Source organism: Corvus kubaryi, unplaced genomic scaffold (assembly GCF_017639235.1).
Source record: "Corvus kubaryi isolate FWS band 111438036 unplaced genomic scaffold, C.kubaryi_AGA036_p1.0 37398, whole genome shotgun sequence".
Taxonomy (NCBI): domain Eukaryota; kingdom Metazoa; phylum Chordata; class Aves; order Passeriformes; family Corvidae; genus Corvus; species Corvus kubaryi.
The window spans coordinates 40,793,231-40,805,480 of NW_024581137.1; the positions used below are offsets into that span (position 1 = coordinate 40,793,231).

Sequence of the window (12,250 nt, forward strand, 5' to 3'; positions counted from 1 at the left end):
GATAAATCAATTTATCTGTAATCGACACATCTGCTTTTTTTTTTTTTAACATAACAAAAAAACCTCTGGAGGTAATTAATCACCATTTGTTTATTTTTTATTTAACTTAGGAACAGAAATAAGTATAAAGAAATGTGTTTAACAGCTGTTCCCTTCTCAAGTACACATGGTGATAATTTCCCAAAATATTTTCTGTGGCAAACGACCTTCTCACCAATCTGATTTTATTTGTCTCCTTTATTTGTAAAGAATAGCACATCGCCTGTTTAATTTGTTTGCTTAAAGAGATTTTTTTTTTTTTTTACACTAAATACTCCCAGAAACACATAGCTCATTTTAGACCATGATATTGTGTATATTAGCACCTCTCTTTTCAGCTGAGCAAACTCAGATGGTTTTTTAAAAAATCTCTTACACTTTTCTAAACTTTTAAAAGGCAGCTGAAGCAACTTCAGCGTTCCAACTTTAAGGTATGAGACAAAACTTTATATTACCTATCAGATGACATGTTTATATAGTGTCAGTCGTCTGATTTTGTACATTTAGAGCTTTGCAGGGCAAATTACCAGCCTATGAAATCCTAAAGCCACTATGCAATACTGTGTGACTACAGAAAGCGACATTCTTTATTAATATTAACTCTGATTTTCTGTTGTGGATCACAATTTCACTTGGAGCAGCCTGATCGATAGCAGAGCTAACTATTACCTTCGTTCACAAGTATCCCGCGTCTTGGGAATCGCCCTCAAAAGACACTGGGGTAGATGTAGAGTCTGTTTCTCTTCAAACCCCGATAACACTGATGCAATTTTCCAGTCCCACCGTTTGCATTAGTTGCTATACAGCCCTCCAAGGTTGTGTTTACTCGTAGATGCAACCATGTCTTTGCCGACCGGTTACAAAGAGAATTATTCGCAATTAGTCCTTATGGCCGGACATCAAGATGGGAAAAAGCGGAAGGCAGTGCACATCTTATCTACCAGAATGATACGCTGTTGGAAAAAAAAAAAAAAAATTACACCACCCGTTCCCCCCACTATTGTGCACAGGAATAACTTGTGTCTGTGCCAGGCAGAACCAGAGGGCTGCTGCCGGACCATCCTTCCCCGCCATGCCCCTTCCCGCGCCGCTCCCCCTGCACGGAGAGGGCGGATGCTGCTCCCGGCCACCTGCGGCCGAGCGGGGCGGGAAGCTGCCGCTGCGCGGGTCTTCTGCGCGGATGGGTGCGCTCGGGAAGATCATTAACTGCGCTGTGTATCGTCTGAGAAAAGCCTTTCCTTCCAGCGGGACACGGCGCTTCTTCTGCCGCACTTCTCCCATGGCTCCCGGCGGAGGCGGTGGCTGTAGCCCACGGGCTCGACCCTGCACGTCGACGCTGCCCACACTGCCCCGCCGCGTTCCGCGGCCGTGGGTGGAGGAGGGCTCCGCGGCCCTGCGCGGGACAAGTTTATTCCCCATGCGGCGGAAAAACCCCCTGCGTGGGTCGTCGCGGCGGCGTAAGGCAAGAGCGGAGATCCCCGAGGAGGAATTGCGTCGGTGGTGAGAAAGGAAAGAAAAAACTGAAATCAAAGGACCCCACTTCCCGAAGAATAAAGGCGCGGCGGGGGGCGATCAGCTCCTAGCTGCCCTTATTTTTCTTTTTTAATTTTTATTTTCCCTCCGCACCCAGGGAGCGGAGGGAAGCGGGAGCCAGGCAGGTGGACCCCAGAGGACCTGCCGGGAGATGCGCTGGATTTCACCAGAGCGGCGACGCTTTCCCTGTCTGCCCGCTGGGCTCTTGGCAAGTTGCGCAGCAGCGGAGCGGGACAAGGGACGCGCCCCCGGCGGAGCAGCGCGTCCCACCGATGCGCACCGGCGGGGCGGGCCCGGCGCCGCTCCCAAATGTCAGCGGGGGCGGGCAGGCCCCGGCCCGGCCGTCTGATAATCCGCCGCCAGCCTCCGCTGCGCGGGACTCGGCGACGCGCCGCGGCTGTGGCCCGGACACGTCCCTGTGATGAGCCCGGCACAGCTCCGCGGGCGCTGCGCGTTCCCTGCCCGTCCCCATCCGTTCCCCAGCGCTCCCGAGAGTAGCAGCTGCCTGCCGGTGAGAGGTGAGTGCGTACACCCGCTGTACGCGTTTTCATGTTACGTAATGTTGATACACCCCCTAAGGTGCCGAGTGTGTGTTACAGACGTGACACAGCGGCGATCCCCTCTCCGCGGAGCTGCTGGTCCGCACGCCCCCGCGAACCTCTGTAGTGCCGATACCCACACCTGTACCAGCAGGGAACATGTGACACACGTGTGCGACCTGCCGCCAGCCGGGCACAGCCCGCCGGGCTGCCGCTCATCCCATCTCACCCCATCCCAGCTGAGCTCGTCCCGTCCCGTCCCGTCCCGTCCCCACGGGAAAGGCCCGAGGGCGGCGCGCGGAGCCCCGCGGGGCGGAGCGGGACTGGGCGCGGCGGGCGGGCGCGCTGACGTCACGAGTGAGGCTCCGCCCTCCGCCTCTCGGCTTCCGCCCGGTTGCCTGGGAGACGCGTCCACAGCGCGGAAATCCCCGCGGGCGCGGAGCCCGCCCGGCGCCGCCATGAGCCAGCGGCAGGTCCTGCAAGGTAGGCTGGGCCGGGGGCCGGGGCTGGGGGAGCGGGGGTGGCGCGGCGCTCGCCCGCCGACCCGCTCGCTGACTCGGCGCCCCGGCGCTCCCACCCGCAGTGTTCGAGCAGTACCAGCGCGCCCGGGCGCAGTTCGCGCAGGCGGTGGCCGACCTCGCCGCCCGCCCGCAGAGCATCGACACTCTCCAAAGTGCAGGTACGCGGGAGCTGGCGGGGCCGGGCCGTGCGCGGCCGCGGGGTTTTGCGCGCCGCGGGGACGGGGACAAGGCGGAGCCGCCGCGGCCTTTCCTTGGTCTGCTTTTTTTTTATCTCCCTCCTCCCCCGTTGGCCGCTCAGTTTCCGGAGTTTTTTTTCTTCCAGTAGGATTTGGCCCCCGCCCTGCTTGTCGAGTCCCCCTGGATGCAGTGGGAAAGTAAATTGCGCTGGTCAGCTGCGGGCGGGTGCCCCGCCTGCCTGTGCGGGGGTGGATGTCTCTGGCTGTGACCTCAAGTTTATTTCAAGGAAAATTTCTCAGTATAACCTTTTTTAAAATTTATTTCCTCGTGCTTCCGATATAGCTTTATATAAAGTACAGAAATTGGAATTCGTGGTGAAGCCAGCACTGAGTTGCCAAGGAAATCCTACTTTTAGAATAAACTATTTTTATACTGGCTTTACAAGTTGTTCCTAAATTCTTCGATGCTTTCTGCCGGCAGATTGGCTCAGTTTAGGAGGGATTTGCTTTTGTTATATTGCTGTCATGGGATGTCGTGAGCCAAATTGAACGTTTTTAGAAAGAGGAGCTGCGGGAGCACTTCTACCAGCTGTTGTGCTGCTGGCATCTGGCAGACCCACTCCGCTTGGCCAAAGTTCCTGAGCTTAAAGGAGGAAAAAGAAGTGCTTGATAATTGATCACCTGAATGACAGTTTGAAAATATGCTATAGATCAGTGGTTGGTTTGCCATGTGGTATTCATGAATTGATTATGTTTCGGTGTGTTTAAATTTTGTTTTTAATACTTGTTTCCCAGATCTAGTAAAGCTGTAAGTCTTTTCTCAAATACAATGGCATCTAACAAGCAAACGAAAAAGAAAACCAATGGTGTAAATATTCACAGCTTTCTGTTATTGTATTTACAACTGTTTATTAAAATTGTTTTATTAAAAAATCTAGCACTTAAATTCTTGCTAAGGAAACATTTCCTTTCATTATGGGAGTGGCATGTTGACACCAGGCCTTTTGTATTACCTTGCTGTGGATCTTGATTTTTTTGTTTTGTTTTCCATCTTTTGGTGAGTTAATGCCACTGCTGTAGTTTATACAAGTGATCTCTGTTTGCCAAAGGGACGTCTAGGCTAAAGGAATAATTTATGCCCTATTTGTATGAAGAGGTCCCTCTGTGTCCTTTTACAGTCCTGGTTTTAGCAGCTCCCAGAGAGAGATCCCATATAGGCAGGCTTCTTGCAGCTCAGCATTTTAAAAATGCAGAAAGTTTCTATTTTAAGAATGCAATCAAAGTGCTAAGCTAACTTTAATTGCATTGTATTTCTTTTAAAAATAACTATTTTGATGTAATCTGGTTGGAAACTTTACCTCAGAACTGATTTGTTGCTTGTGCAGAACAAATAATTGGTTCAGAGGCCTGAAACTTCCTTCTGCACATAGCTGGTGTTCGTCTGAAGGTTAATTTTGCAAGGATCAGGCTCTGGGTGGTAATGTGGAAATGTGCATTTGTGTAGGTTTTCCTGCTTGGCTGTTTCTGGTACTGAGCTGCTTTTCCATAGGCTTTAGTTTTTCAGATGCTGGACAAGAGGGGAATGTCTGCAAAGATGGCTGTTACAATTTATTTGTATGGCCAAAAATATTTTACCATCTTTCCCACCTTTGTCTTTCAAAATATTTTGTAGTTATATAATTGCAATGAGAGCTGTTTGTTTTGGCCTTTTCTGGATGTGCTAGATACAAGTTTTAAAACCTCCTCCTAAATTATATATGATTGAGTGTTTTTCTTTAAAACCTCACATCAAATAAAATGTGATTTGGTCCTTTTATTAAAACATTTACACAAATGCTTTGGGACATAGTTGTCTAGCAGATAACTGCTGTGCCTTTTATGGTCTTAAATCTAGTGAGTGCTGGAGCCGTGATTTAAGAACGATGTCTGTCTATATGTGTTTCTTTGTATAAATCCATATTTAAAAGGATTTGGGGCTTGTTTCTTATTCTGGTGAATAAGAATTCTAGGCATACCTTATGGAGATCACTGTTTTAAGAAGATGAGGAAAATCTTTGCCCGCTGTCATTTTATGTTAGCTGTAGGAGTCAGGGGCACCTTGCAGGGTTCTTTTGTTGGATCTCAAAAGTTGCCAGGGTTTAGTATTTTTCTGGCAGAATCAGAAGGCAAGATTACAGTGACTTGAATCTGAACAAAATTATATCCTTAAAATGTACTGTGATGTACTCTTGTATTAATGGCCTCAGTTTATATTCTGGAATAAGAGTGAAAGATGAGTGCTCAAGGAATAAAGTATCTGATCCCATTTTAGAAGCCCTTTTGATAAATACTTAATGTCTTATAAGGAAAATAAATACTAGTTTGAGACCTTATTCTTTGTGGAGATGTCTCTGGATACCATGCTAACAGCATGAAAGATGGAAGCATTGAAAAAGTAATTCTTTACTACCCTGTAAGCCCTGCTTCTGTGGTATTAAACCAGGTACAAGCAGTGGTATTGTTGCAAATTCAGAGACTGCAGCCTGGAGGGGAGCAAGCAGCCAGGATCAGAGGCATGAGTCCTGTACACTGGCTTGACTGTTGAGAAACCTTAAGGTACCATTACTGTGGAGACTCCTATGTATAACCTGTAAGGAAAACTGATGAGAAGCTGCAAAGAAGGTCAGAGAGGGCCAACAGGAAACCCACCTTTTCTTATGGCATCTGTCTTCTGAAGCCTCTGTGTCTCATCAAGTTCCAGAGCTGCTTTTCCCACTGAACAGAAATCTTGAAGATGTTGTAACCAGGGAACTGGAATCTAGCCCTGGACTTTGACACATTTGCATGGCACTCTTTCTTGGTCAGGAATGTCCTCGGGGGGTTAGTGCCTGGGAGCTTAACAGCTTTCTGGTGGCAAGAAAGTGCAAGGAATGATCAGAGAGATTCTTTTGTTGGAACTCATTCCTGTGTGTTTTCCAAGTCTCTGCTTTGATAAAGTTGTTCCTTATGATTAAATACTACCATGAATAATTGCAGGATTTGTCTGTTGAATGTTTAATTAGTTGATACTTGGAGAAAAAAGTCTGCTCCAAAACTCCTAGACCTTTTCCATTTAGTAAATATACATGTGAAACAATGACAGACATTTTATCGAATCTTGTTTCTTGAGGGCTGCTGACTAATGGGAGAAGCTACTTTGGTAGTAACTACTTTAAATATACTTTTTAAAAATAAGTCTATTCATTTGGCAGCTACTGCCCATGAAGTTTGGTACTGAAATGCATTTTTCAGCTCACACCCCCTCATCCTCCCAAAATTTAAAATCCCAGAAACAGGCTATTTTCGGTTATAATGGCAGATGAACTTGAGCTCTCATTCTTGCACTGAGATTTAGGCAGCTCTCTGTGTTTTGGAAGAGCTAGGTGAAAATCTGAAGTGCTTCTAGTATGTTTGTAAGAGTGGTAGTCACTGAGGGTCTAGTTCTTCATTTTTTTCCTTGTGAAGTGCAGTGCTCTGTAAATAAACAAACCCTTTGAAATTGTTTTGATTTTTTTTGAGGCATTTACAATTGAGGATTAATACATGTATCAGAATAATTACTTCTGGGTATTCGTTTCTGATTGATTATTTTTTATTTATTTATCTTGCATTAGAACATGTAGTGATGAGAATGTTGCTTTTAGTATGTGAGTTATTTAAGGCTATCACTGTGATTAAGAAACAGTTTAGTCTTGCTACTTTGACTTTAAAGATATTATAAGATCAGCTCTTTAACCCCTTTCTTGGGGCTAATCACATTCTTAAGCATAATGGCTGTGGAAGTCATTGGGAAAGCTGAGTATGGAACATGGAAAAAGAAATCCAAAGCTGTGTGGTGCAGCAGCCTGTGTGCTGGGGCCCTGCACACCTGGGTTCCCTTCACATTGCTGCTAGATATTTTTATCATCTCGGGCAGATAACTTCAACTGCTGTTCCTCTGGCTTGCTGGCCAGTCTGCAGGGTTCCAGGAAAGTTCCAAAATATCACTGTAAATAAAGACCCTTTCCCAGTGAATCTCTTCCAACTTCCCACTCCCTCAGCCCACAGCCCTGAGCCCAGGTCTCCCTTCCATTGTGCCTGATATCAAGCTGCTTCTCAGGCCTTATACTCCAGGACTGAGCTCTCTCCTCCCCTTTTACCTCTGGGCATTTTCTCCTGTACCTGTTCCTCACAGTCCACGTTGGCAAGAGGCTAAGGGCTAGAGGCAGGGCTTATCTGAATCAGACTAGGGCTCCACCACCAGCCCTTGCGACATGGCAGACTTTCCCCTGTTTCGTGGTCTGTCTTTCTGTAGGTAAAGAGTGCTGTTATCAGTGTTAGTTCTCTCCTGACTCCAGACCTATTCCACTGGCAACAGATTTTAGAAGCTATATTTCCAAATCTCTAGATTGCTTTTAGGAGCCTTTATTTTTAAGAAAATACTGTTCAAATTGATTTCCCTCCTTCATTACATTGAGTTACATTGAGTCTTTTTGCTCATGCTTTTCTCAAATTTTCTTTCTTTAACTATACTTTTTTTTCTTTAAATGTAGCTTTTTTGAATGTGACAGTTGGACACTTGGCCCTGTGTAATTAGAATCAGACTCTGGAAACGGATTTTAGGATATAGTTTCATATCTCATATCATGTTAAAGACTGTGCTTTGATAGCACAGTGCTTAATAGAAAGCCTACTGGGAGCATTTGGACCTTGCAAGTGGATATGCATGGACAGACACCAGTGCCCCCATGTAGCCAGTTTCAACACTGGGGTTTATGTACCCTCTTTTGTAAAGGATGCACACAGGTTTGGGGATTTTTTTTTGTTGGTTTTTTTTGTTTTTTTGTTTTTGTTTTTTTTTTTTGTTTGTTTGTTTGTTTTTTGTTTTTTTTTTGTTTTTTTTTTTGGTTGGTTGTTTTGTTGCTGTTGTTTGTTTTGGGTTTGTGTTTTTAAAAAAATTGGTTTTATTTCGAGTTAAAAGCTTTACTGAGCTTTAGCAGCAGGAAAAGTGAGAGAGGATTATGCAATGTGGCATGAAAGGCAAAAGGTTGCCTTTGCAGTTACAGTAGATCAGGTGTGGAGAGTGGCTTTCCCAAAGGCTTGACATCGTGGTGCCTGATGAAGGGAATAAGGAGGCTGTTTTAAGGAAAGCACAAGAGATGACAAAGAAGGAGAAAATAAATGCAGCTGAAGCTGGAGGATTGACTTTTTCTGTAACTCAATCAGCTGAAAGCTCAGCTGTTCCAGGATACCTCCTCTTCTCAGTCTCCCGGCCTGTCTGGAGATTTGTAAGTAAAATGTCAAAACCAGAATTTTTTTGAAACTTCAGTCTCATCTTAATTGAGTGGATGTTAAAAAAAAGCAGCTCCTTGTGACCACCTTCGTTTTGGTGTGTCTGTTCATGGCTGCATGGTGGCCACTAATAGCCCTGTAAGGGGTATTTTCAGAAATTTGTCCTCTTGTAACAGGATTAGTTCTGCTTCATTAATGCAGAAACAGGGTCTGGCATCTAAGGAGGAGAAACTTACTGTTCCTTGATCCTTCAGGAATCTTCAGTGATCCTGTCAAACTGAATCTTCATTATGTCCCACACCATCTGGTAGTTGCTGTATGAATTACTTGATTAGCCAGAGTCTGTTACCAAACTGAATTCATGTTCCCTTTGATCTTTGAAGGATTGTAGTTGTGCTGTGCGTGGAACTGTTGCTCTGAGGAGTTCTTTCTCATGATGAGTCATACTTGAGGAGTATGTACTCGAGGCGTGCATACTCTGCTGTCTCTGGAAGAGGCTGTGTCAAGATGAGTGAGTGTGAAAGTTCTCTCTCACTGCTCTTCTGGAAAGTTTGCTTTAAGTAGGGGACTTAAAACTCACTGCTATGCAGCTCTTAGAAAGGGGTAGTTGAAGATAGAGTTTTTTTCCATTTTCCATTTTATTTCCTTGTTAAGTCAGCTGAATTTGACATGAGGAGCTCTGAAAAATCAAGCTGATATTATGAATGTTTGAGTACTAGTGTTAGCTCTGTGAATGTTCTAAATGTAACAGGTAGTGCACAAAAATGAGAAGATGTTGTCTTGGTCCAAAGCATAAATTAGAAGGGCAGCATCTTCAAGACAAGAGTGTGTCCAGAGACAACAGTAGTGTAGAATGACTTTATTTCCACATTTTAAAACAGAAATTATTTTTACTTTAAGGAAAGAGGATAAGGTAGGAGTAGTCATCTTTAGATGCAGAAATGAAAAGAATTTCCAATGTAGTGATGTTTCTCTGATTTGTGACTGGTCAAGTTTGACAAGGACTCGATGGGGATGGGGGGAGGGTAGAAGTATTCTGCATGAATTCCAGGTTGTTTTCCCCAAGAAATCAAAATGGCCAAGCAAAGATAGCTATCTCCAGAATAGTGACTGGTTTTTTACTACAGAAACTTAGAAGGAAAAAAATTGGAACCTGCTGCTGCCCTGAGTGATTTTTTTTGTTTGTTTGTTTTCCAGATAGGCAGCAGCCAGCACTCGCTTGCTAAAAGAAAGTGCATCAGGCCTGTATGTAACAGCTCCACTTGAGAAGTGTGTGTTAAGAGTGATTCAGCTTCTAAAGTGTGTCATTCTTTGAAACAAATTTGAGTGGGAAACTGAGGATAGAAAGGGGAATCGTTCCTTGCCCAATGTCAGTCAAGGTTCTGTGATGCAAGAGAGAATATTTGGCAGTAATTCTCTGTTACTCAGTTTCTGAGTGCTAGTGGGAACTCTTCCAAAACAAATCTAGTCCAATAGTCTAAATGCCTTATTTTGTAGTTTACTTTCTGTGTGGTTGCTTTTGAACTAGAGTTAATGAATTTCCTACTTCTGTCACAACAGACTTATTTAGAAGAAGACCAAAGAGTTCTAAAGTTTTCCGCAACAAGACACTGCTACTCCCTGATCTGTATGGCCCTGTTCACTTGAGTGAATGGTCCAGATAAAAGGAAGTTGTTGGAAGGTTCTTGCCTATTTTCCTGGGCTAAGTAATGTTAAATACATTTGAAGTTAATTAAAAATGCTGATAGGGATCCTGGCTTGGACCTCTTTGGAGGAGTAGACTTTGCTGTAAACAGGATAGATGAAAGGAAGAGATCAAATAGAGGAGGTGACCAAATACAGCTGTGTCTGGAACAAAGAGCTGGGTTGGGCCCAGTGCAGGAAAGCCTTATCCTGTGTCAGGCGCATCTGTCCTTTACAGCATTATGTTCAAAAGTCGTAGACGAAAAGGTTGGATATCTTGGCTTTCCTGTAGTCTATAGTCCTATAGACTGTAGAATCTTTATGTAGCTGTTTTCACACTCTGAGAATGAATTCTTTTTTTCCTGAGTGCTGTAAAGAAAGAAATACTAGGTTTGCTGAAGATGCAAAAATGATGGCAATGGTGAAAACTCCTCAAGCAGTTGGTCTTGCAGAGTAATTGGAGCTGATGGAAAGCATCTTGACACAGAGAAAGAAAGTGGTTTTAAGAGAAGGTGGAAAGTAGAGGTAAAAGCTTTTAATTATGTTCAATGCACAGGCATAGTTTAGGCCTATACACTTCCCTCAATTCTCAGTTAATTTGATGTCAATATAAGGCTTGTACAGCAACAGGAATTGATTTTTCGATGTCTTGTTTATCCAAAACTCTTTCCATTATAATTATTTGTACACTGTCTCTTCTTACATTCAAACATGACTTTAAGAAAATATAGTCTCCTTGAGGACCAGCACAGTTGCTATTATTTCTAAACCTGTTCTTTTTTTTTCTAACCCTCTTGTAGCATCTTGTGTCTTTCTTCAAACAGTAACTCCCATGTCATTTTTCATCTCTTTCCTCAGTATAAGTTGTACCAGCTAAAGTAATTCTCAGTAGAACATTTTGTGCTGATGCTTAAATGTCATCACCAAACTTTACATGTTTTATACTGTCATGAAACGAAAGGCATTGGTCATGGGGAGGCGTGCTGCTTGGGAGCATTTTCAGATTGAAGGCTTTTTAGGCTGTTCCAAAAGTGAAAGCTGTATCAGCTAATCTTGAAAATACAAATTAATTAACTCTCACATTTGGAACAACTTAAAGCATGTATGTATGTAAACCTTGTTAAATGTGGTTTTACATTTTGCAGTGCCTAAGTGTGTCATAAATGTCAGAAATGTGTCACGTGGTCTGGACCTAGCTCCCAGGTAAAGTGATTCTAGTCTGTTTAAATTTCACTGGATTCAAGATCATCAGAATTGAACTGTCTGACACATCCTAGTTTAATGTCCCAGCCATCAGGCTCTTCTCTTTTTTAGGGTCAGGGCACTGCATGCTGAAGTGCTCCGTTTCCTCTCCTTCAACTACTTGCAACAGCCTCTTTTATATCAGTAAAACTATTTTTCCCCCTCTATTTTTTTTTCTTTTCTATTTATTAAATAATCTTGTTTTCATATTATCTCAAGACAAGGGCTCAAATGTAATATCTGTACATTAAATATAAGTGAACTATTTCTAGGTGTTCCTGCTTCACTGAAATACCTTCAATCTAGACAGTAAGAACAGTGTGGGGTCCCCTTAGGAATTTCAGCAGCTATTTGACCATGCAACTGATGTTAGAGGGAAGGACAAGAAAATACCCTCCCACAGAGGATGCAGATGACTGGCTAGAAAATAACAGATGATACATGGTGTTGGCCCCAGCTCATATGTTTGTTTTTACTTTTAATTTGTCATATAAAGTATTTAGGGGTTTTCGACATGAAGCATAACATGCTAACGACACCATACCTGCTATGGAGAGTTCGTGAGAAGATGTCAGTATAATGACCACATTCTGAAGTAGTGATTTCTGCAAAGTGCTAAATGAATTCACATTGATCTTACAATAGTGGAGGATCTATCTTCTGTCATTTGGTACACAGGAGGCCTCTTTCAGCTTCCCAGTGGCTTTAACAGAAGGATGAGGAGGCCCCAGCTATATTACAGACCTGTTTCCATAGGTTCATTTTACTTTTCTGCTTTTGTTATATGTCCCCCTGAAACCTATGTTATTTTGTCTTGCGAACATGCTGGGAGGCTGTACCTCTCATGACAGTGCAGCTTTTGTCTGGAGTATTGTCCTTCCTACAAATTTGTTAGTAGATAGCATGGCCTCCATGGTTAGTTTTGTGTGTCCTCCTTCCCAGCCCCTTCAGAGCCACGTATAGATGATTTGGCTATTTTCTTCTTGCTGGGAGCAATTTGGTTTTGATGTAAAATAAAGGTGAGAATTTTACTGCTGCTCAACTTACTTTTTTTCTTTTTAGGGAAAGAAGTATGCTACAGCTGTAACTTGTTATAGCCTCCATCCCTTTGGACTATTCCTTGCTCTGAGGTCCTCAGCTTTTCCTTGTCATGGAGTGTCTGTTGAACACCTGGGTGTTTGTTACTTGCCATTAGGCAGTGATCCCCCTGTTGTGGGACTGTCGCACC

At 43.8% G+C, this 12,250-nt stretch overlaps 1 protein-coding gene across 5 annotated transcripts in view; it reads left to right on the forward strand.

Moving 5' to 3' along the window:
* The first annotated feature begins 2,484 nt into the window (after positions 1-2,484).
* SPAG6 (sperm associated antigen 6) overlaps positions 2,485-12,250 on the forward strand; it is a 48,109-nt gene continuing 38,343 nt past the window's right edge. For 3 of the 5 annotated variants that reach the window (XM_042043531.1, XM_042043534.1, XM_042043535.1), the window contains exons 1-2: positions 2,485-2,594; positions 2,695-2,790. In XM_042043531.1, the coding sequence (XP_041899465.1) occupies positions 2,570-2,594; positions 2,695-2,790 (121 nt within the window). In that variant the 5' untranslated portion in view covers positions 2,485-2,569. The remainder of the gene's footprint in view (positions 2,595-2,694; positions 2,791-12,250) is intronic. The other 2 variants (XM_042043532.1, XM_042043533.1) reach the window with 2 other exon arrangements.